At 41.5% G+C, this 25,899-nt stretch overlaps 1 protein-coding gene across 3 annotated transcripts in view; it reads left to right on the top strand.

Moving 5' to 3' along the window:
* The first annotated feature begins 7,991 nt into the window (after positions 1 to 7,991).
* pde5ab (phosphodiesterase 5A, cGMP-specific, b) overlaps positions 7,992 to 25,899 on the top strand; it is a 119,271-nt gene continuing 101,363 nt past the window's right edge. For all 3 annotated transcript variants that reach the window (XM_072253155.1, XM_072253156.1, XM_072253154.1), the window contains exons 1-2: positions 7,992 to 8,424; positions 24,348 to 24,921. In XM_072253155.1, the coding sequence (XP_072109256.1) occupies positions 8,327 to 8,424; positions 24,348 to 24,921 (672 nt within the window). In that variant the 5' untranslated portion in view covers positions 7,992 to 8,326. The remainder of the gene's footprint in view (positions 8,425 to 24,347; positions 24,922 to 25,899) is intronic.

Below are 25,899 nucleotides of genomic sequence, written 5' to 3'. Positions count from 1 at the left end.
AAATGTTGGCATTTAGTTTGAGAGGATTACAATATAAAAGCAAGGATGTAAGGCCAAAGTTTTATAAGACACTGGTCAAACTGTACTTGAAGTATTTGGACTCCTTATCTAAGAAAAGACATCCTGATATCTGAGAGGGTCCAGAGTACGTTCATGAGAATGATTCCAGAATTTGATGGCTCTGGCCCTGTAGATGCCTACTTAGAACAGAAATGACAATGAGTTTCTTTAGCCAGGTAGTGGTAAATCTGCAGAATTCATTGCTTCAGGCGATTGTGGAGGGCAAGTCACTGGGCATAGTTAAAGCGGAAGTTGATAGATTCTTGATTAGTTAGGGCATCAAAGATTATGCAGAGAAGGCAAGAGAATGGGGTTAAGAGGGATAATATATTATCCATGTTGGAATGGTGGAGCAAACCTGATAGGCTGAAAGGCACAATTCTGTTCATGTATCTTATGGTCTTATGGTCCAAGCGTATTTAAGTACAAAATTACAAGAGCAGCCACGGCCTCGCATGATGCAAGATGTTATCAGTATCTTCAAAGTAATCTTGTGCAGGACTCTGTGAAGACTGAATCCAGTTTTGTTGTTGTCTATCGCATCCTCCAGAGTGTAAGCATCATAAGGCCACAACGCTCTACAGAGGAGCAAGAGGACGAAGATACGGAAAAAGAGAATTAGAAGGAAGAGCAAGTAAGGAAAGACATGACAAAAGGAAGGAGAAGAATATGATGAAGAGAGGATTCTGAGTATCAGGCTTTATTTATAGCTTGCCTTCATCTTCTGCGTTCTCAAGAACAGAAACGGACCGTAGCTGAATTTTCTGTCAGATTGGTAGAGAAAGCTCTGCTTGTCCCCTGCCAGAACTCTAGATCATTTGTGCCCAGTGACCTATCACAATAAGACCTGATCTCTCATGACTGAATATCTGCAGTGCCATGAACTGGGGAATGCAATGACTTGACCATATCTTCTTCTTTAGCCTTTAATGACTGGGACATGAGCTTCAGATATAATTTCTGAAATAAGTATATAAATATGGCGAAGTGTTGGGAATTAGGTAAAGGTAGAACATTTAAACAACCAAAGCTTTGACATATCACCAATTTCAGTAATATTTTAATCTCGGCTGATCAAAGGCCTAGTAACAATCAAGCACATTGACCACCAGCATCCACTTCTCAATTCAAGCTAAGCCTGTGAGCCTTCCTCCTGTTTGTTCCCATTTCTTCCTGAAGGAGAGAAGAATGTTGGTGATTGCATTGCGGTACGTAACTTGTCCACCCCTAGCTGACTAGCTGGAGAGATATATAGTTAAATATTATTGTGCAAATAGTGTAATGGTGCTAAGTGTGTGATTGTACAATGGAGAATTTAACCATTAGTTAAGGCTGACAACGAATAATGATGGTGATGGAGCATAGTTGCCTTTGTTGGCAAAGAGACAATGATTCGTGTGTGAAGTTAATAATCATCTGGCACTGGTATCAAATTCTTAGAGAATCATTTCAGATTTGAATTCCTTGATTACCACATCCTATTGATACCATTGTGAGTCTGAAAGTCTTCTAGCAGTCCACAACAGTGAGTAAAGAGCTAAGGTCATCAGTGACACAATGAGGTGCCTGCTTTTGAGAATACTGTATAATGATATGCTTTCTTTCAGTACTCCTTAAGACAGCAATGGTTGGAGTCAGCAATGCTCTCCTTTTAACGATCTACAGGAATAATGAGAAATAATGCTTCTGAGCTTGAGCAATACACAGAACTTCTAAAAGTTGTACGTAGTTTACATGCAATAATAAAGATAAGCAATTGACAATCCGAGGCGGTTAAGCCGAGGTGCAAAGACAAAATTCATGTCAACAATACCGACTCTCCACTGAAATTAGACTAAATGGGAGGCTATTGGCTCCTTCAAATAATATTGTTACATTTTAGACAATGACACAGATGTTTAATGACCATAACATGACTGGTAATGTAAGCAGTAAAGTCAATGCTAAAGGAAAATGTAATCTGCCAGCTTAGTTAGAATAGATGCCATTTATTTTACTTTCTCTTTCTATAAGACCGACTCTAATTCCCTTTCTTCGTGATCAATTTACTTACCTTTCCCTCTGCTATTATACCTAGTTGTCTTCTACCAGATCCACTTCTATGTTTATCTACTGTTTTGGTGCTGTAAGACAGTTTGGAAAGAGCTATTGCCAGGCAGAGCCTATAATTGTTTAAACTTCTATTAAAATCTTTTGATTAATTAGAGAAATCCTAGGCTAACTTTCCAAAGGCATTCTTTAATTTAATATAAAAACAAAGGCAAGAAGATGTTTGTCGAGGGAGAAGAAATTGGGACGAGGTAGACTGAAAGAACGAGGCAAGTGAGAAAATCTCATCATTTGGGTGGAAGGCACCTAAAAATATGACAGAGTAATAAGGGAGATTTAACATAAATGATAAAGGAGTAAATATTCAACAGCAGCAATGATGAAAATTGTTGGAAAAGAATGAAAAATGAGAAATAGTGAGGCAAGAGTTTAAACCAGCTATTTCAATAGCAATTCTGTCTCATACCATGACCAAATAACAAGATAGTGTGCCCTCTAGCCAATGACTTTCCATCGAGTCTGTGGGTGTATTATTAATTGATATGTACCATTGGTATTCATAAACATTATAAGAGGTAGAAAATCATAATTTTAAAGGGAATATAAAAGAGCATTTAGAGAAATATTAGGAAAAAATAGTTTGCAAAGATTTAAGTAACTCAGAAGAATGACAACAAAGGGGATAAATTAGAAATCCTTTCATATATTTAAGGAGCCAGTGGTCCAAATGTTCTATTACACTGGGCAACAATTTTGTGTATTTTACATGACCCGACTCACACAAGATGAGACTGGTAAACATCAAATCAAGGTCACTGGAGGAAGTTTGGTGCAAAGAAGACCTTTAATTGGCAGTGCAGTGATGGGGTATTTGAGGGAAAAGGATCAGGTTTGGAGTTGAGTGGAACAGGACCATTAGGAAGTGGGACATCTGTGGATGGGATATTGGGAACAGGGAACCAAGGGTCAGCATGCTCAGATATGAAATCCACTTGGTGTCTGAGAGAAGTACGGAAATGTAAGCCCAGTGCCTTGAGGAAGCAAGGGAGTTATGAATGAACTCCATGAATTGAAAGGAGAAAAAAAATTCTTTTTTTCCCTTTTTGGCAAGCTTTACTACTACTGTAGTCAAACTGAACATAGCAATTATGATTTTGCAATGTTTATAATTCTTGGTCAAATAAAATTTTCAAAAGCACAATTATCTATTACTTCTTGAAGGTGTTATTTCTCTGCCATGCTGGTATTTCTAAACATTGATTACTTCTTTAGAATATTGAAGAGACTACTTTGCAAAACTGTTTGTCATCTCATATCCTGTTTTGACCCGAATTGTCAGCGATTCTTTTTCCCCTCTGGATGCTGCTTGATCTGCTGAGTCCTTCCAGTAGATTGTTTGTTGCTCCGATTACAGCATCTGAAATCACTTGTGTCTTCATATCCTATGCTGTTGACCGAGTCCTCACCAATCTGTTGCTCAGACTAATCAGGGTATGTTATGCTTGTCTGTGATATATTCAATAGGCAACTTCGTTGCTGTCTCTGTGGAGGTTTCATGTTCTTTCCATCACTACATGGGTTTCCACTGATTACTCTGATTTTCTTTCAAAGATGTGCTAATGCTTGACTACTGTAAGCTATGCTCAGGATAAGCAGTAACTAAAACATCAAGTGGGACTTGATGGGCATATGTGAGGAAAACACTTTGTAGGGTTTAGGGAAATAAGGAAAGGAAGAATGGGACTGATGGAATTGCTGTGGTGGGAGGCAGCATCAACCCACGGAGGTGGAAGTAAACAGATAGTAATGACTTAACTGGATGAATCAACTCTCGTACAGAATGTATTAGCAGGGCATGGATAATACCATATGGTTACCATTTATAATACCTTGGGCCCTGAGGAATTCATACTCTTAAATAAAAGTTCAGTGTTGTCTTGTTGCTACTGGGTATTCACAGGGAATCTGATGAAACAACTAACACAGAAAGAAAATAAATGTGTCTTTACCTGATGTGCTTCCGAATAACTGATTAACTCTGCTTTTGGATTCTTACAACTATCACAAAGAATTCATGAGTCAAGTAACATAATTGCATATTAGGGAAAGATGATTAAGCACATGAAGATGAAGGAGGAAAAGATAGTTTATGCAGGTATAAGGATAGGACAGGTTTGTGTGGAGCAGAAACACCATCGGTTGGGCTGAGCTGCCTGCTTCTTTGCTTTATATTCAATGAATTACATATATAAAGGAGAACTCTGAACGGAGAAGCCCAGAATAGCCTCATCTATTAATATCATATGATAGATAATTTCAAATGTTTGAGACCGAAAGCAGTGAAGTAATGGCAAAAACGCCTGTACAATGAAAGGGAATAACCGCCTGAAATATCAAGTGATGTTACTTTATGAATGTCCTGCAAACATTGCTACTTGATAGCCAATAAACTACAAACTGCTTAAATACAGAATGAAAGACCAGATGTAAATTAATGGTATCCAGTGACAGAAAACACAAAGTTAAAAGTCTAATGGTTTTCTTTATTTCTTTTTTATTCTATTGTTCTTATGTTCTTGGGAGGTGCAGGAGTCTTGGGACCCATGTGGTAGGTTCAGGAGTATCACAAGCAAGCGAAAATCTGCAGATGCTGGAAATCCAAAGCAACACACACAAAATGCTTGAGGAACTCAGCAGGTCAGGCAGCATCTATAGAAAAGAGTAAACAGTCGATGTTTCAGGCCGAGACCCTTCAACAGGTAGTTGGTGTCCTGTGACCATCAGGCTCCCGGACTGGCTTCGCTCGTCTCCGTACTGAACTGCCTCTGCACATGTGGACTCATTTTTTCTGACTCTGAAGTTCATGTTCTATGTGTTATTTGTTTTTTTTTTCACTCTTTGCACAATTTGTCCTCTTTTGCATATTGGATACGTGGTGGTCTTTGTTTTGTGTGTTTTTTCTAGGGTTCTGTTGTGCCTCTTTGTTTTTTGGGAGCCTGCAAGAAGATGAACTTCAAGGTTGTATATAATATACATGCTTTGATCATAAATTTGAACTTTGAACTTTATCAATTAGGAATGGCCAGTTGTCAGACATGAATCACATGTGCCTTTCCTGTAGCTTGAAGTGTGTTTTTTAAACACTTTGGTCAGCTGTCAACATTCGAAAGACACAATAATAGCAAAAGTATGTACACAGTTACAAAGAATAATCATTCACTTCACTTTCATTGGCACACTCTAATATATATTCTTTCAATTTATCGCAATAGACATGCAAAGAGAGCAATAAATTACTTCATTCCTGTCTGCATAGCATTGTGAAGAAATCACAACAGTTTATCTCCCAAGTTTTTGACTGTTCATCTTTCATCTGAATTGTCAGTAGGTTGTAATAAAGAAAACCTTCCACTGAGTACCTCTGCACCACCTGACACAGGTGGGACTTCCCTGTGGCCAAACATTTTAATTCCGATTCCCATTCCCATTCCAATGCATCGGTCCATGGCTTCCTCTTGTGCCAAGATGAAGCCACTCTCTGGTTGGAGAAGTAACACCTTATATTCTGTCTAGGTTCCCTCCAATCTGATGGCATTAATATCGATTTCTCCTTCCAGTAAACAAATCCGCCCCCCCCCACCTTTCCTCTCGTCCCCACTCTGGCCTTTTACTTCTTCTCGCCTGCCTTTCATTTCCACCTGGGTCCCCTCCTTCTTCCCTTCTTCTTATGCTCCACTCTCCCCTCCTATCAGATTCCTTCTTCTCCAGCCCTTGATCTTCCCCACTCACCTGGCATCACTAATCAGTTTCCAACTATCCTTCTTCCTCTTCGCCCCCACTTTTTTAATCTGCTGTCTTCCCCCTTCCTTCTGAAGAAGCATCTCAGTCTGAAACAGTGACAGTCTATTCATTTCCATAGATGTTGCCTGACTTGCTGAGTTCCTCCAGCACGTTGTGTGTTTTGCTCATGTCCTAATCTAGTGGTTCTTGAAAAAGTTTATGATGAATAATGTAGATGATGAACATAAAAAAAGAATCTGCAGATGCTGGAAATCCAAAGCAACACACAGAATACTGGAGGAACTCAGCAGATCAGGTAGAATCGATGGAAAAAAAACCGTTGACGTTTCAGGGCATGGCCGTTTTTCGGGACTGTAAAGGAAGGGGAGAAGTCAGAGAGAACGTGGCGAGAGGGAGGAAGAACTACAAGGTACAGTAGCAGGTGATATTTGGAACAGATAGAGGGGTAGGGGTGAAGTAAAGAGCTGGGAAATTGGCGAAAGAGATAAAGGGCTGGAGAAGTGAGTATCTGATAAGAGAGGACCAGAGACCATGGAAGAAAGGGAAGGCGAGGAGCCCTACAGGGAAGTGATGGGCAGGTAGTAAGAAGATAAGGTGAGAGAAGGAAGCAGGAATGGGAATCGTGAAGGAGCGGTGGGGGTGGGGACATTACCAGAAGTGCGAGAAATCGATGTTCGTGTCGTCAGGTTGGCGGCTACCTAGACCGACTGTGAGGAGTTGCTCCTCCAGCCTGAGTGTGGCCTCATCCTGGCAGTAGATGAGTCCATGGACTGATATGTCGGAATGATAATGGGAATTAGAATTGAAGTGAGTGGCCACCGGGACATCCCGCTCTTTGAGTCGGATGGCTCGAAGGTGCTCGGCGAAGCGGTCTCCCACCCTACAACGGGTCTCACCAATCTACGGGAGGCCACGCCGGATACAGTAGATGGCCCCGACAAACTCAAGAGTGAAGTGTCGCCTCACTTGGAAGGACTTTTTGGAACCCTGAATGGTAGTGAGAGAGGAGGAGTAGGGGCTGGTGTAGCACTTGTTCCGCTTGCAAGGTTTAAGTGGCAGGAGGGAGATCAGCAGTGGGGAGGGACGAATGGACGACGGATGTTTCATTGACGTTTCAAACGACGTGACCGAATACTGTCCGTCACACCTGTTTTTTGCCATAGCTGTTTGCCTTTCATGGTCTCTCGAGGAGAGCACATGTTACCTCAACCCGCCCCCCCCCGCTCCTCCCTCTCTTGCAGTAAAACTTCAGTGCGATATTGTTAAACCACCCTCAGCGGTGCCATTACTATATCTTTATCACGTACAATGCACATTTTCTTTAATAAGAGCACTTTGGTGTTTAGTCCAGGCTAGCTTTCCGCCTTTGAGGTCGTTCCCAGGTTTGCAGCTGTTCAGTGGCAGCGTCGGTACAGTACTCGCTGCCTGCCGCAGTCACACTAATTGCAGGCGACATCATAAATAACGAGCGCAGATTAATTCCCCATCGAAATCTGTATGCTGCTTTCCGAGGCCGGGGAATTTAGGTTCTTTATATCTTTCACTCGGCTGGAACATTTTATTTGTCCATTGGGCTTTGTACGCCGCAGCATAACAGATGTTAAGTAAGGTCGGCGGGGAAGAATTGCTAAGTTTAATAAGGTTTTACTAATATATTATCGCCGAACACACACAATAGCATATAGTGCTACAGTATTGTGGTATAACAATATTGGCCTATTTGTGAATGCTGTCAAACGTGTTGGAAATAATAATTTCAAAGTAAATATCATTGGAGTAAGTTATTTTTATAACACGATCAAAAATACTTTATTAAAATGGCCGCTGTGTTTAGACAAATTTGTAAGAAAATGCATTAAAATGAAAAGTTGGGAACTGACTGATATAATTGCAAAGGTGTACTTCATCCCATAAAATGTTTGAAATAAGTGATGACGAGACATCAGAACATACTGCACAAATTGTTGTGTGTGGAGGTGCGGTGGTGGGTGAGAACTGGTCGGCAGTGGTGGGGAATCCCGAGGAGAGTCTTGGAGCTGCTTTTCGCTTTCAGCACTCCTCTACAGCTCCGGGCTGCCAGTGCCAACAAGCACTGAGAACCGTCGGGTAGTGGGCGGGAGAGCCCAGCTCCGCGTTCGGCGGCAGCGGTGACTGGATCTGTCAGTCAAGGGCTGGAGGCGCGCTCACTGCTCGGTCTGCAAGGTAACCGGAGCAACCGGGAGCGCCGCCCTCCCCTCACACGCTCCTGCTAGATCGGCGGGTGCCGCTCCGACAATCGGGAGCAGGGAGGGAGGATGCCCTGGCGGTCTTGAGGAGAAAGCAATGTAGCTACAAGTACCGACCCCGGGCAGCACCGACGTGTGGGAGTGGCACTTGGAGGAGCCCAGCAGGGCTGAACTGATAGGCAACCTGGACCATGGCGACTTGCAACCTCACCGACTACGAGCGTACGGAAGCTTGGCTCGATGACAATTCAGACTTTGCACATTCATACTTCGTTCGGAAGGCCACCAGGTAAGAAAGACCGGCAAGCCTGTTTCGCGGGGATCAAACGCATGCGATCAGACAGGGGCGTGTGGTTCTCGGGCTTCATATGTAGTAGAGCAGCATTGAAATGAATTACATTTGCTGGCCCCTTTGGGGGTTGTTGACAAAGACGCGGCGCAATGAAACAACAACTTATTTAAGTTTGATCGGCGTTTAGGCGATTAGATGTTACTTGACTGAAAGTGCTCGAATTCTACGAATCTTGAAAAGCCAACATTCGCAAATACTCGACAAATATCCTGTTATTTTAGGATTTTTTTGGGTATATGTTTTCGCAGGTGCTAAACACTTTCCTAGAGTGCGCTTTCTACTTCCTTGTTGTGTGGTGAAAATTTCGAATTGCGGAGTATTACTGAACGCGGAGTAGAATAATGATAAGTGTATGTAGCATCGAGGAGTCGTGCTTATACTATTTTATAGGAATCAGTTGCGATGAAAGACCGAATAATATTTCACGACGAGATTGGGGAATGCATAAACCAGAAGTTGACTGACCAGAATATAAGGATATTGTTTTCGGCACAACAGATGTCAAATCAGATGTTAAATAACTATTGGACTTTAAAGAAACAGTAAGTTGCAAATCTGAAGTTGTAGCAGAAAATGCTCAGCAGGTCGGACAGCGTCTGTGGGCAAGAAACAGAGTTAAAGTTTCAGATGGAAGATGGGAGGTTACAGCAGAAACAAAGTTAATAGTCCAGGTCACTGATTGCAAAGGTAGGCAACCAAAACCATTAACTATATTTCTGTTTCTGCTGATGCTGCTGACCCACTGTATGAAATTACCCTGATATGATTTTTATAAATAAAATATGTTGCAGTTCCATATTAAAATTATATTTCAGAAGTAGGAAAGAATAAAAACATTGACAGTAATTGTTTTTTAATGAAAGAGCATTGATATTTCTTACAGTTTAAAGCACATCCCTCAAATTTTAAATAACGTGCTTATGGCTATCTTTTGTGAAATAACTTCCATAAATCTTATAATATTTGAACATTTTCAAAGACCAGAAATATTAGTTCTAACACACAGAATGCTGGAGGAACGCAGCAGGCCAGACAGCATCCATGGAAAAGAGTAAACAGCCGATGTTTCAAGCCGAGACCCTTCATCAGGACAGATGCTTCACTGAGCATCTACACTATGTCTGCCAGAACAAGCGGAATCTCCCAGTGACCATCCATTTAATTCCACTTCCCATTCCCATTCCAATATGTTCATCCATGGCCTCCTTCACTATCGGTATAGGGTCACACTTAGGTTGGAGGAACAACACCTTACATTACATTTGGTAGCTTCTAACCTGATGGCACAAACATAGATTTCTCAAACTTCCAGTAATGCCTCCCCTCCCCTTCACCATTTTCCATCCCCTTGCCCCTCTCTCGTGTTGTCTCCTTGCCTACCCATCGCCTCCCTCTGGTGCCTGTCCACCCCACCCCCCTTTTTTTTCTTTCTTCCATGGCCTTCTGTCTCTTTCACCAATCAACATCCTAACACTTTGCTTCATCCCTCCCCCTCCAAGTTTCACCTATCACCTGGCACTTCTCTCTCCCCTCCCCTCCCCCCCCCCACCTTTCAAATCTACTCCTCAGCTTTTTTTTCTCCAGTCCTGCCAAAGGATTTCGGCCCAAAACGTCGACTGTACTTTTTTCCATAGATGCTGCCTGGCTTGCTGAGTTCCTCCAGCACTTTGTGTGTATTATTTTGATTTTCAGCATCTGCAGATTTTTTTCTTGTATGAGAAAAATATTAGTGCAGCATTTCTATATGGAATAGTAGTTTGTTCCCTGATAATTGATTTAAAAAAAATGTTTGGACATCAATCTCTCGAATGTCCATAATTCCCCCCACCCCCTTTTACCATTCCCCAACCTCTTTTCCCTCTCTTACCTTATCTCCTTGCCTGCCCATCACCTTCCTCTGGTGTTCCTCTCCTCTTTTCTCTCTGCCATGCCTTCTGTCCTCTCCTGTCAGACTCCCCCTTCTCCAGTCCTGTATCTCTTTCACAATCAACTTCCCAGCTCTTTACCTCTCCCAGTTTCACCCTTCCTTCCCTCCACCTTATAACTCGACTCATCTTTTCTCCTCCAGCCTTGCTGAAGGGTCTCGGCCCGAAACGTCGACTGTACTCTTTTCCGCAGATGCTGCCTGGCCTACTGAGCTCCTCCAGTATTCCGTGATATGTTGCTAAAAAAAAGTAATCTGATTTGAAATTATTTTGCTAGAACAGCAAAAATATTATGGTTTTAGATATCATATTAAATATTAAAGGTATCAATACTGATATCAAATATAGAATAAATAGAGCATGTTTTCATTGGTGCAGAAAACATATGTAAATATATCACAACTATTTTCATAATGCAAATATAATAATTTGGATTTGTTAAAAGAAACTAAAACACAGTAGCAAAGCTTCATATAGCTGCTGCAATTTATTGATTCGCCTTTGTGATTTTCTTACTAACAATATACCATTTGAGTGTACTTCTTAATTAAAGAAAATTTCACTGTACTGGAGTGGAATAGAATGAAAGGGGCAGTGATAGCCTGCATAACAAATTTGCTTTGGGACAGGAAGGGGAGAGTTGTAGTGAATGAGGTGGGGGAAGGAATGCACTGGTGTTCCTCAAGGGCATTAGAGTTTGGAAGTGTAATGAATATTGAGGAAAAAGAGTATTTTGACAGGCTAGAGGAGTATGATGGATGAAATTTAATATAAAGTACAATGTAATATATATTCATTAGGAGAATCTAGAATATGATCTGAAGGGACAATAGGTTCAAAATACTTGAAAATAGTATTTGAAAATAAACCTTTGAATTTGGAAGGACAGATTCAGAAAAATTTTAAAACATCCTGAGCTTTATAAAGAATCCCATAGAGTTAAAAAATAGAGTAATGTGTTGTTCCTCTGTAGAACATTAGTCTGATTGCAGTTGACTGCACTATTCAGTGGTGTGAGGCAACACCAGAGAGGGCTCGAGAGGATTCAGTAGAACACTGTCAGTGATTTCGACTACACAGGTGGACTAGAAGTGATTTAATAGCTGCATTCAAGATCTTCAAGATTAAGTGAATAAATGGGGTGGTTTCTGTTGACAGAAACTAGAGCTCGTGGCTTTAAACTGATTGGCAAAAGCATAAGGTTCAACATTAGGAATCTTGTTTTTCAGGCAGTCTCAGTTGGAAGTTACTCCCTGAAAGGTTGGAGAAAATTTGATCTTGAATTCCAAAAGAAATTAGTTGACTGTTTGAAGGAGAGAAGAAAAAAATGACGACTGGAAAAGAGCTCGGGGAATGGACCTGATTGTATATATTACAGAAGCGTTATCTGAAGCTTGTTTTGGGGTCCAAGCATGACAACAAGAAGTAAACAGACTGGATCAATGTTGATGCTCATAGACACATGGATGAATTCAGAAGAAACAGAGAGAAGTTTCTCCTGTCCTTGCGGTGCATGTGTGTACAAAGCTAAGCAGGGAGTTAAACCCCACTCAAAAGTTACCTGAGCCGGAAGGGTTTTTAAAGAAAAAAAACTTGTGCAACTACAGAAAGTTTAAGTAAAATATGTACTAAATTCAATACAGAATCTTTATTCCTGTGAATATACTAATGCTATCAATTATTCTCACGATCAGCGTTAACCAAGGAAATTATGTTTAAGGCAGCCGTACAGGAAGTGGCAATTATACAAAATGAACAGCACCTCTAGCAGCCAGAACATTCCCCACCTGACATCCATAAAATGTCAAACTTAACTACGGAAACTTAAGGTCAAATGAGTATTTTAGATTAGATTATGACAATACTCAGTCCTCGTTTATTGTCATTTAGAAATGCATGCATGCATTAAGAAATGATACAATGTTCCTCCAGAGTGATATCACAGAAAAACAGGACAAACCAAAGACTAACACTGACAGAACCACATAATTATAACATATAGTTACAGCAGTGCAAAGCAATACCATAATTTGATAAAGAACAGACTAGGGGCACGGTAAAAAAAAAGTCTCAAAGTCCCGAGTCCCCGATAGCAGGCGGCAAAGGGAGAAACTCCCTGCCATAACCTCCGGGCACCAATAACTGCCGGCGCATTGGAAGCACCCGACCACAGCCGACACTGTGTCCGTCCGTCCAAAAACTTTGAGCCTCTGAACAGCCTCTCCGATATAGCCTCCCGAATGCCATCCTCTGCCAATTGCCTTCGACCTTGCCCCGGCCGCCAAAACAAGCAAAGCCGAGGATTCAGGCCTTCTCCTCCGGAGATTCTGGACCACACAGTAACAGCGGCAGTGAAGCGGGCATTTCAGAAGTTTCTCCATACTCTCACCTCTGTCTCCATCAAATCAGAATTGTGCATGGTCCCCTACTTGACAAATAACAGACATCACCACCGGAGTGGCCGTGCGTGCTGCGTCGCGCCGCCATCTTCTCCTCCTCCTCCTTCAATATGTCTTTGGCAAAAGAAAGGACAGTCTCAAAGACTAGTCTTGAAACTGTCTTACTGCATTATTTTTAACCGTTCTTGCTTCAAAAATGTCGGCCTTGATGACGTACTTGTTCTTGGTTATGTCAGATGAGCAGACTGGTGACAAGCTGCTAACTCAGAATGAAGATTGGGTGAGGTACCTCTGAGATGACTGGTGTTCTCTTAATATGCCCTCCAATATTCACTGTAGCCCCTCAAAGTCAAGGACGGGACAGAGTTTACTAGATTTTCTTTGGATTCAGTAATGTTCCTGCTTTGTGATGCACTGTAATTTCTCTGCATACACCTGTCTTTGAACAACAAGAAGGGTTCTAACGCTTGCCCTGTTCAGTTGCTCTGCACTGAGAATTTACTTACAACTGTGCCAAACACTGCAAAAGCTTTCTTTGACTACTGCTACAATCTTCTCTTTCATATAGATATTACTCTGTCAGGGTCTGAAATGATGCATGCGCCCATTCTCCAGGACATTAGTCTTAAATGGACTGACAGTTGGGTGATGAGCACCATTGAGGAGGACTTCACCCACTATGAACCCACCCATATACAGTCGTTGGAATTAAAGTGCATCGTGTTGACCATTGTGCTGTTCCCGTCATTTTGTGCACAGATAGTCTCTCTGCCAAGCAATACGAGAATCTCAGCAAAAGAGTCAAATCAAATCAAGCTTAATTATCATTCAAACATACATGGACACAGCCAAACAAAACAGCATTCCTCAGGGGCCAAGGCGCAAAACATACACAGCACATTCAAAATAGCGAGAAAAAGAAACATAGTCACTAAAGAAAACACATAAACAGTCCAAGATCATGAGTGGTGTGTCCCGCAAATTGTTGGTACAGTTACTGGCAATTCAGCCTGTTATTTCACCAATCAAACACTGGAGGGCAGCAGTGATGAGCGAGGCCAGCCCTAACTGAGCATGGATGCCATGCTGTACCGCCTCCAGTATCTCCTCACCTGGACTGCAGCAGGCAAGCCTGCGGCTTGAGGCCTAGTTGTTGCTACAACTGACGCCGCACTGCTGCCTCGCTGTCTGTTGCTCCAATAAACAAGGGAAACAGGGCTGTGGCACCTTACATTATAAATGTGCGACAGGGTCTTGCGATCGCAAGAGAAATGTCCAAGATTGTGGGGGATTCTTGTCAGCTATGTCTCTAAGGTGTGAATGGGCACATGCAGCTTCACAAGTTGCGCTTCATACCTGTTACTGGGAATATGGACACACTCAATGAGGGTTAGCAAGCGTAAGTACATCTTCCTTCCTATTGACTCTGCGAAAAATCCACAGGCTCTTCTTCCAACAACTACTGATGTTCCAGGACATGTCTATAGAGTATATAAGGAAGTAGCTATATCTGATAGATGCTACTGCTGCACATTGTTATCAGCAAAGGAGTGTCCCTTGTCCTTTAGGTGTAGATATACAGCCTGTACCGAAACATAAACAGCAATACTGAATGCAGTGAGAACTGCACAGATCTGTATATCGGCGAGTCAAAACAACCGCTTCACAAATCAATGATTCAACATAGGAGGGCTAACACCTCAAATCAAGACTCAGCTGTATGTCTACACCTAAAGGACAAGAGAAACTCCTTTGATAACAATGTGCACATTTTGGACAGGGAGGGCAGGTGGTTTGAAAGAGAAGTTAAAGGAGCCATCTTTGTCAAACTGGAAAACCCATCCCTGAACACGGGGTGGGGTATGACATCACCTGTCAGATACTTATGGTGCAGGCCTAACATCTCTACCCCAGCTTCTCCACAACAGTTCACACCTCCATTCCTGCAGAGATAAGACTAGTGACCCTCTCATTACCTCTACAACTCTTAACGACTCTCATGTGATTGTTATACGTTTAAACAACTCACAGAGTTTATAAACCTGAAAACTACCCTCCATGGATCAGAACTGAAGAAGCTTCTTGGATGAGTAGCAAAACATCTTCTAGACAACACAGCAAGTCCATTTGCCTTGATTTACTACTACTTGTATGACTGAGAACCTTCATAGATGTGTAATCTGCTTCAAGTTATTCATGCACATGTACAAGTCAGACAATATTGTTCTTGAAGACTCAATTAATGAATGGTTGGTAGATTGGTAAAGATTGTCTTAATGACTACTGTCAGCACCAGCATAACACTAAATCAGCTTGCAATGTGAGATAGAATATAAAAATCTACAGCACATTACAGGCCCTTCGGCCCACAATTTGTGCCGATCATGTAACCTACTCTTAGAAGCTGCCTAAAATTTCCCTCACCACATAGCCCTCTATTTTCCTAAACTCCATGTACCTATCTAAGAGTCCCTTAAAAGTCTGTATTGTATCCACCTGTACCAACTTCGCTGCTGGTGTTTTCCATGCACCCACCAATCTCTGTGTGAAAAACTTACCTCTGACATCCCCCTTCTACCTACTTCCAAACACCTTAAAACTGTGCCCTCTCGTGTTAGCCATTTCAGCCCTGCAAAAAAGCCTCTGACTATCCGCACAATCAATGCCTCTCATCATCTTATACACCTCCATCAGGTCACCTCTCATCCTCTGTCGCTCCAAGGAGAAAAGGCTAAGTTCAGTCAACCTGTTCTCATAAGGCATGCTCTCCAATTCAGGCAACATCCTTCTAAATCTCCTTTGCACACTGTCTATAGTATCCACCACCTTCCTGTAATGAGGTGACCAGAAATGAACACAGTACTCCAATTGGGGTCTGACCAAAGTCTTATATAGCTGTAACATGACCTCATGGCTCTCGAACTCAATCACATGGTTGATGAAGGCATTGTTAGTGTTATTGTATGTGCATGTAGACTGCATAGAAATCACAATCACTTGTACTAACCATCATGCCAAACTTAATATAATGAAGAGTCTTAAGGGCAAATTTATTCTGGGTAAATTTCTTGCTTAATTTCCATATTCTCTCTGGAGACATTAACTTCAATTTTCTGTCCATTTTCACTTTCCTTCCTTGGTGAAAGCTTTATGTGGTCTTAAATTACAGCTGAAAAAGGAGTTAGAATGCAGAAAACACTTGTCTGCATTTCATTTATTTCCACTTTCTTACTTCTTCGCTCGCTTTCTCATCTGTATGAGCAATTTAAATTGCGGCCTCACAGTAATAAGCAATTATCTTTCACTTTCTATGGCAGCAAACACCGATAGAAATATTGGATTGTTCCAAAATTATTTTTCTGCTTCTCTAGAATCTCTAGAATAGTAAGAGACGTAGCATTAACAAAAATAACGGGAAGTGTAGGCCAAATGGCCACACAAACTTTGTTAACTGTTCAGTGACATCATAGCTAATCTAACTCAATCTGGTCCATTGTCCCATCTGATTCATATATTCTGTGATTTCCCAAAAAAAATCCCAAAATATATTGGCAAGGGGAATGTATTTATAACACTGAAGTTGAGACTTATATGTAGTCTTAACTTTTTTTTATACATGTAAATTTCACATCAACAATGTTATAGAGACATACAAAAGTGCAGAACAGAAACAGACCCTTTGGTCCATCTAGTCCTTGCTGAACACTTAAGCTGCCTAGTACCATCGACCTGCACACAGACCACAGCCCTCCATACCCCTACCATCGATGTACTTGTCAAAATTTCTCTTAAACATTGAAACTGAGCTTGCATGCACCACTTGCACTGTCAGGTGATTCCACACTATCACAACCCTCTGAGTGAAGACGTTCCCCCTCAAGTTCCCCTTAAACTTTTCACCTATCACTCTTTACACATGACCCCTGCTTGTAGTCCCACCCAACCTCAGTGGAAAAAGCTTGTTCGCATTTACCCTGTCTATACTTTGTCATAATTTTGCATACCTCTATCAAATAACCTCTCAATCTTCTGGGTTCCAAGGAATAAAGTCTTAACCTATTCAATTTTTCCTTATAACTCAGGTCCTCTACCTGGCAATGTCATTGTAAAATTTCTCTGCACTCTTTCAACCTTATTTACATCTTTCTTATAGGTAGGTGACCAAAACTGCACACAATATTTGAAATTAGGCCTAAATAATGTCTTATACAACTTCAACATAACATCCAATCTCCTGTATTCAATATCTTGATTTATGAAGGCCAATGTGCCAAAAGCTTTCTTTATGATCCTATCTACCTGTGCCACCACTTTCAATGAGTTATGGATCTGTATTCCCAGATCGCTTTGTTTTACCACATTCACTGTGTAAGACCTACCCTGGTTAGTCCTCCCAAAGTTCAGTACCTCACACTTGTCTGCATTACATTCCATCTGCCATTTTTCCAGCTGGTCCAGATCCCACTGTAAGCTCTGGTCATCTTCTTCGCTGTCCATTACACCCTCACTCATGGTGTCATCCGCAAATTTGCTGATCCAATAAACCACATTATCATTCAGATTGTTGATATAGATGACAAACAACAATGGACCCAGCGCCAATCCTTGTGGCACTCCACTAGTCACAGGTCTCCAGTAAGAGATAACCATCTACTACCACTCTCTGGCTTCTCCCACAAAGCCAATGTCTGATCCAATTTATTATCACATATTGAATGCCAAGTGACTGAACCTTCCTGACCAACCTCCCATGCGGGACCTTATCAAATGCCTTACTCAAAATCCATGTAGACAACATCCACTGCCTTGCCTTCATCAACTTTCTTGGTAACTTCCTCAAAATACTGGAAGGTTTAGACATGACCAACCAGACAAAAGCATTTTACCTATCCCTATTAAGTCCCTGAAAATCCAAATACTCGTATATCCAGTCCCATAGAATACCTTACAATAACTTTACAATTTCTGATATCAGACTCAATGGCCTATAACTTCCTGGTTTATATTTAGAGTCTTAAACAAAAGAACAACAATAGCTATCCTCCAATCCTCCGGAACCTCACCTGTCACTACAGATGATTTAAAGTTCTCTGCTAGAGCCCCTGCAATTTCTGCACTTGCCTCCCACAGGGTCCGGGTGAACACCCTGTCAGGACCTTGGGACTTATCCACCCTCATTTGCCTCAAGACAGCAGACACCTTCCCCTCTGTAATCTCTATAGGGAGCATGATCTCCCTGTTGCTTTGCCTCACTTCTATAGATTCCATGGCCATCTCCTGGGTAAGTACAGATGCCAATAAAAAATCATTTAAGATCTCCCCCATCTCTTCTGGCTCCACACTTGGACTACAATTCAGATCTTACAGAGCACCAATTTTGTCCCTTGCAATCCTTGCAATGTTTTTTGAAGTTGTTTATTTTTTGGTTTGACTGGGACAAACACCAGTATTCTGAAAATAAGGTGCTAAAATCTGAAGCCAAAATTCCCACCAAACAATCAAGATACATTCTGGTAAATAAGGCTCCTTTCAGGTCTTTTAATTAACCAACAGAATTACACCCTGTTTTCCCAGTGCAGCTCCAAGAATTTTGGATGAAAAAATATTGAACTAAAATTCAATAATACGTTTACAAGTATTTTGCTGATGAATCAATCCTGTTATTACAAAATTTGTAGTGAAAATACATTTATTTCAAATATCTATTTTAAATGTAATCATTGTAAAACATCAGCTTTTTGTTTGAAGTGTATTGGGATCAATTATAAAAATAATTTGATAGGTTGTGTTATATTTCCCGTCACTTTCAAGGCAAGAAAAGAAGCTATGTAGATTATATTGAGCGTTGAAAATATTCACCAAAACAGATATTGCAGTTATTTATGGTTAGTTTTGAATATTTGGTGACATATTCACCAAATATAATTAATATGTCACTAATAATTAATATATTACCAGATGGAAGTTAGGAACAGGAAGGGGTCAATAAATCTACTGGGTGTTTTTTATAGACCACGCAATAATATCAGGGACATTGAGGAGTAGATAGGGAGACAGATTCTGGAAAGGTGTAATAATAACAGGGTTGTTGTGGTGGGAGGTTTTAGTTCCCCAAATATTGATTGGCATCTCCCTAGAGCAAGGGGTTTAGATGGGATGGAGTTTGTTAGGTGTGTTCAGAAAGGTTTCTTGACACAATATGTAGATACAAGAGGAGAGGCTGTACTTGATCTGGCATTGGGAAATGAACTTGGTGAGGTGTCAGATCTCTCAGTGGGAGAGCATTTTGGAGATTGTGATCTCAATTCTATCTCCTTTACTATAGCATTGGAGAGGGATAGGATCAGACAAGTTAGGAAAGCTTTTAATTGGAGTAAGGGGAAATATGAGGCTATCAGGCAGGAACTTGGAATCATAAATTGGAAACAGATGTTCTCAGGGAAACGTACAAAAGAAATGTGGCAAATGTTCAGGGAATATTTGCGTGGAGTTCTGCATGGGTATGTTCCAATAAGACAGGGAAATGATGGTAGGGTACAGGAACCGTGGTGTACAAAGGCTGTTGTAAATCTAGTCAAGAAGAAAAGAAGAACTTACAAAAGGTTCAAAAAAACTAAGTAATGATAGAGATCTAGAAGATTATAAGGCATCAAATGTGACAGTGAAAAAGTATGTATGGAACCGGAGGAAATAGCAGAGGTACTTAATGAGTACTTTGCTTCAGTACTTACTACAGAAAAGTGTCTTGGCGATTGTAGGGATGACTTACAGCAGACTGAAAAGCTTGAGCATGTGGATATTAAGAAAAAGGATGTGCTGGAGCTTTTGGAAAGCATCAAGTTGGATAGGTCACCGGGACTGGACGAAATATACCCCAAGCTACTGTGGGAGGCGAGGAGGGAGATTGCTGATGGTCTTTGCATCATCAATGAGGACGGGAGAGGTTCCGGAGGGTTGGAGGGTTGCAGATGTTGTTCCCTTATTCAAGAAAGGGCGTAGAATTGGCCCAGGAAATTATAGACCAGTGAGTCTTACTTCAGTGGTTGGTAAGTTGATGGAGAAGATCCTGAGTGGTAAGATTTATGAACGTTTGGAGAGGCATAATATGATTAGGAATAGTCAGAACGGCTTCTTCAAAGGCAGGTCATGCCTTACGAACCTGATTGAATTTTTTGAGGATGTGACTAAACACATTGATGATGGTAGAGCAGTGGATGTAGTGTATATGGATTTCAGCAAGGCACTTGACAAGGTACCCCATTCAGGGCTTATTGAGAAAGTAAGGAGGCATGGGATCCAAGGGGATATTGTTTTGTGGATCCAGAACTGGCTTGCCCACAGAAGGCAAAGAGTGGTTATAGATGGGTCATATTCTGCATGGAGGTAGATGACCAGTGGTGTGCCTCAGGGATCTGTTCTGGGACCCCTAGTCTTTGTGATTTTTATAAGTGATCTGGATGAGGAAGTGGAGGGATGGTTAGTAAATTTGCTGATGACACTAAGGTTGGGGGTGTTGTGGATAGTGTGGAGGGCTGTCAAAGGTTACAGCGGGACATTGATAGGATGCAAAAATGGGCTGAGAAGTGGCAGATGGAATTCAATCCAGATAAGTGTGAGGTGGTTCATGTTGGTAGGTCAAATATGATGGCAGAATATAGTATTAATGGTAAGACTCTTGGCAGTGTGGAGGATCAGAGGGATCTTGGGTCTGAGTCCATAGGGCACTCAAAACTGCTGTGCAGGTTGACTCTGTGGTTAAGAAGGCATACAGTGCATTGGCCTTCATCAATCGTGGGATTGAGTTTAAGAGCCAAGAGGTAATGTTGCAGCTATATAGGATCCTGGTCAGATCCTACTTGGAGTACTGTGCTCAGTTCTGGTTCCCTCACTACAGGAAGGATGTGGAAACCGTAGAAAGGGGGCAGGGGAGATTTACAGAGATGTTGCCTGGTTTGGGGAGCATGCCTTATGAGAATAGGTTAAGTGAACTCAGCCTTTTCTCCTTGGAGCAACGGAGGTTGAGAGGTGACCTGATAGAGGTGTATAAGATGATGAGAGGCATTGATCGTGTGGATAATCAGAGGCTTTTTTCCAGGGCTGAAATGGCTAGCATGAGAGGGCACAGTTTTAAAGTGCTTGGAAGTAGGTACAGAGGAGATATCAAGGGTATGTTTTTTTACACAGAGAGTGGTGAGAGCTTGGAATGGGCTGCCGGCGATGGCGCTGGAGGTGGAAATGATTCGTTCTTTTAAGAGACTCCTGGATAGGTACATGGAGCTTAGAAAAATAGAGGGCTATGGGTAACCCTAGGTAATTTCTATGGTAAGGACATGTTTGGCACAGCTTTGTGGGCTTAAGGGCCTGTATTGTGCAGTAGGTTTTCTATGTTTCTAATCAATCACACTTGCACAGTTTGTAAATTTCTAAGTTATCAGCCAGAGCTGTTACCCAGCTTCCTTATTAACTCAAACAGTTGATTGTCATAACCATAAGACCATAAGGCATAGTAGCAGAATTAGGCCATTTAGTTCATCGGATTTGCTATGCCATTCCATCACTGCTGATTTATTACCCCTGTCGACTTCATTCCCTTGCCCTTTCCGTGTAATCTTTGACACTCATACTAATCAAGAATCTTATCAACCTCTGCTTTAAACCTGTCCAATGACTTCATGAAAGGTGTCCTCACAGGACATACAAACATTCCTGATTATCTTGCTAATTTGATCTTGAAAGTTTAGGACAGATCAGAATTCCATGTCCTTAATAAGAAAAAAAAAATCAGTTCTTAATTTCCTACTCAGTTATTTGCTCTGTTTACATGTTGTTCTTTTACTTGAAGCAACTGAATGGTGGTTCACTTTACTCACTTCACCCAGTCAGCCTCCTTGGACCTTTGTGTTCACTTCTTGTAATATCACCCAATGGTCCTGCCAACTATCACACTCTCTATCATCCTGCTTCTGCTACTGCCCCTTCCTAGCCAGGGTCCCAAGCTGCTACTGCCTCATTCATGACACCCTTGTGGGAAACGCTGCTCTCCACTGAACAGTTCAGGTATTATCCTCTGTGAGAAAAAATGTTTCAGTGATCCACAGTCCTCATTGCTTCATTCCTCACTTCAAAACCTGCTTATGTTTTTGCTGAGTCCCTCCTTTTCCAATTTGATCACACTTTGCCTAAAGAAGAATTTCAGTGTGATGTAAAATAGGTTAAATATTGCATTCTAAGATCTCTTTCATAATAACCCTGCAATTTTCCACCAATTCATTTTAAAGCAGTGTAGATTTGATTTCCCAAAATGCACTGTATTTATGGAAGAACGCCTTTGTAGCATCAACTCAGTTTTTAAATCATTACCACCAAGTAAGTCTCGGAAGCATCTTTCCAGGACTGAACCGCCAGCTATTGAATATTTCTCATCTCTCAGTGCCTAATTGGTAGAGTCCACCCTCCAGCCATTATTCTGTATCCCAATGTGAGCATTGAAGGTTTAGCATCACTCCTCTTTTTCTTCACGGATTTTCCAAAGAGCTTCATTGTTATTATGGACTTGGATATTGTGATTATAATAGTAATGAAGCAGTCAACATTTGGTGCAGTAAATTCTGAAATTTGCAGCAATCTTATGATTATATTTCCATCTTTATTTCATGCACTGCAAAGAGAGAGTGGATAGACCAGGATTGTTTCCCTTCAGTGAGCGAGGCTGGTGGGTGACTTGAAAGAGGTTTATATGAAGATGAGGGGCACTGATAGAGTGGACGGCCATACTCGTTTTCCCAGGGTCAGGGAACAACTCTTCCACACAGAGGAGGCAATATATGGAATGAACTGTCAGAGGAAATTGAAGGCATAGGTACAATTACAACATTTGAAAGATGTTTCGACAGGTACATACAGATGATAGGAAAGATTTGAAGAAATATAAGGAAAAGGAAAGAAGATGAGATTAGTTCAGGAAGGCATGGGCAAGTTGATCGAAAGGACCTCTGTGCTGCATAACTCTATGACTCTAGATGTTACAAACATTTCTGAAAAAGTATGCTTATTTCTTTTTATTTAATTGAGAGAATTTTTAGGCTAATTGATCAACCCACTGTTGCTGAATGCCGGTGCCTGATTTTTAGTTCATGTCTGATTGCAACTGGCATCAAGAACATGAAAGTGCACACTGGAGAAGTCAGTGTGTGTTTTGTGTAGTGATGAACACCATCACTTTGGCACTAACTGCAAAATCCAAGACATGGCGTTATTGATTGGTTGATGCAGTGACTTGTCATGTTGCTTGTCAAATTTGTTAATAGCTCCTGAACTGTCTTAGCTAAGTTGGCATGATTATTCTACAATTTTTCTTACTTGTATATCTGCACTGTATGTTATCTAGCACTGATCAAACTGCTAATATATTTTAGATAATTTATTTGTATATTATTAATTTCACAGATTCAGTCCTCCATCTGGTCAGTTAAATTAATACACATGCCTCCCTTATCGTTCTGTTACTAAAATTAGGTAAGGCACCCCAGGTATACCTTGTAATTGTTCTCTTGGTGTTCTCCAAGAATTTCTGCAGTGAATTATTCTCTTTCTTTTACAATCGCTGTCAGTTGACACCATTTTCACTCTTCTCTATGAGAAGACTATGTAGCTTTGTGATCCATTCCAGAAAACCTAGATTGACACTCTATTGCAGGGAATGTTGTATGTTCCAAAAGAGATGTCATCCTTTGGAAGATACTTTAGATCAAGGCCTCCCAGATGGATGTATATTAAATATTTTGAAAAAAGTACATATATTTTTTAAAGTACACCCCTGCTCCCTACTAAATGACACGAGAAGGCTTGGTGGCATTTTCTATCTGTACCTTTGAGTTGGTAGAAATGAGTGAGGGAGAGAGAGAATGAAGGATTGAGGTCATCTCCCCATTCCTAGAATGGATGCAACTAAGAGACATCTTGAAGTGTTGTCTGGTCTAGTCCATGGCAGGAGCGAGCATCACTGGTCGTCAGTAGGTGTGGGGCTGTCACATTCCCACACAATATCAACATGTGGTGCACAATTTTTCAGAATTTGGCAGGCCTTAAGATAATCAGAGCTACCCATATCGTGGCCACAAATTCCCAATGAGGGAAAGATGGAAATTCAGCCGATTGAATCCTCCCAGGAGTGCTGTGTCATATAAAGATCAGTAACGAATCACTTACCTTCACTTATTCATAGAGACAAAGTCAGCGACCCCCATTCGTGTCGTGATCATGTTACGTTGTCAGCCATCTGGCCCTTCCACTCAGGGTATTTGTGTTCTGCACTCAGTCCAGCAGCAGCTTCTGCATTGTAATGCACCAGACATGGCTGAACCCCCAAGCAATATTGGCTACATTAGAAACAATGGTGATATTTTCCATCTGTGCCCTTGGGTCAGTAGAAGTGTAATATTCCACCTAGTTTCTTACCACAATCTTTGAGGAGCCATCAGTGTTGGAAATAAACAGCAATTTCATTTTCATCAGCTCGTGTGCTTACATTTCACAGGGAAATGGTCAATGCATGGTTTGCAGAGAGAGTACACACTTCAAATGAAACTGCGAAGGATTTGAACTTAGTGCATAAGATGGCCCGATCGGAGATTGCAGTCCCAGGGACTCCTACCAGGAAAATCTCAGCTTCCGAATTTGACAGACCCCTCAGACCCATTCTTGTTAAAGACTCTGAAGGGTCTTTAACGTTTGTCTTTGATTCAGTCAAGAAGGATCAGATGCTGTCGAAAGTCCGTAAACCTGGCTGTGAGGCCGCACCAGTCGATGACCAGTGCTCCAGACTTTTAGAGCTTGTCAGAGACATTTCCAGCCATTTGGATGTCACAACACTCTGTCACAAGATCTTTCTGCACATTAATGAAGTGATCTCTGCAGACAGATACTCACTTTTCCTCGTGCACGAGGACAGCTCAAACGAAAAGTTTCTTGTCAGTCGGCTCTTTGATGTTGCAGAAGGTTCCACTCCTGAAGAAGCTTCAACTAACTGCATTCGCATAGAATGGAACAAAGGGATTGTAGGGCATGTAGCAGCTACAGGAGAGCCACTGAATATTAAAGATGCATACAAGGTTTGTACATCCCTTTATTTACAATGCAGAAATAATAGGGTTAATTACTCTTGATATCAAGGACATTATTTGTGTGGGAAAAATGATATGATAGTACAGGTCGACCTTCACTAATCTGGCACCATTGGGACCTGAGGAGTGCCGGATTAGTGAAAGTGCTGATTTACAGAAGGATCACATTAAGCATAATCAGTGCCGGATTATCAAAGGAACCGGATTACAGCTAGTCGGATTAGTGAGGGTTAACCTGTACTTATTTTATTTAGAGATGTGTCACAGAGAAGGCCCTTTCCACAATTTGAGCCGCCCCACCCCAGCAACCCCGGCAGCCCTGATTTAGTTCTAATCTAATCACGAGACAATTTACAATGGCCAATTAACCTACGTCTTTGGATTGTGGGAGGAAGTGGAACATCTAGGGGAAACCAGGCATTCCACAGGGAGGATATACAGAGACTCCTAACAGAGGACTCTGGAATTGCACTCCAAACTCCAACGCCCTGATAGTGCTAACGCTACTGTGGTAGTGCTAACGCTACTGTGGTGCCTATGATGTTGGTACGATAAAACAGAATGGAAAATTTGACCACAAGCCCAAAAGACATAGGACAGAATTAGGCCATTTGGCTCATCAAGTCTGCTCGGCCATTTCATCATGGCTGAGTTATTCTCTAAATCTATTCTCCCGCCTTCTGCCTGTAGCCTTTGTTGATCTTACCTATCAACCTTGCTTTACGTATGTCTAGAGTCACCATGCTCTGGTTAAAGATATTTTTCTTCATCTGTGCTCTTAAGGGATGTCCTATTCTGAGGCTGTGCTCTCTGGTCCTAGCCTCCCCCACTATAGGAAACATCTTCTCCATGTCCATTCTATCTAGGCCTATCAATATTTGATGAAGCTCAATGTGATCCTCCCTCATTCTTATAAATTCCAGTGAGTACAGACCCAGAGGCAGATGCAGCTCCTTAGAGACCGTG

This window comes from Mobula birostris, chromosome 3 (assembly GCF_030028105.1).
Source record: "Mobula birostris isolate sMobBir1 chromosome 3, sMobBir1.hap1, whole genome shotgun sequence".
Lineage (NCBI taxonomy): Eukaryota > Metazoa > Chordata > Chondrichthyes > Myliobatiformes > Myliobatidae > Mobula > Mobula birostris.
This window is presented reverse-complemented; position numbering and strand designations above follow the sequence as displayed.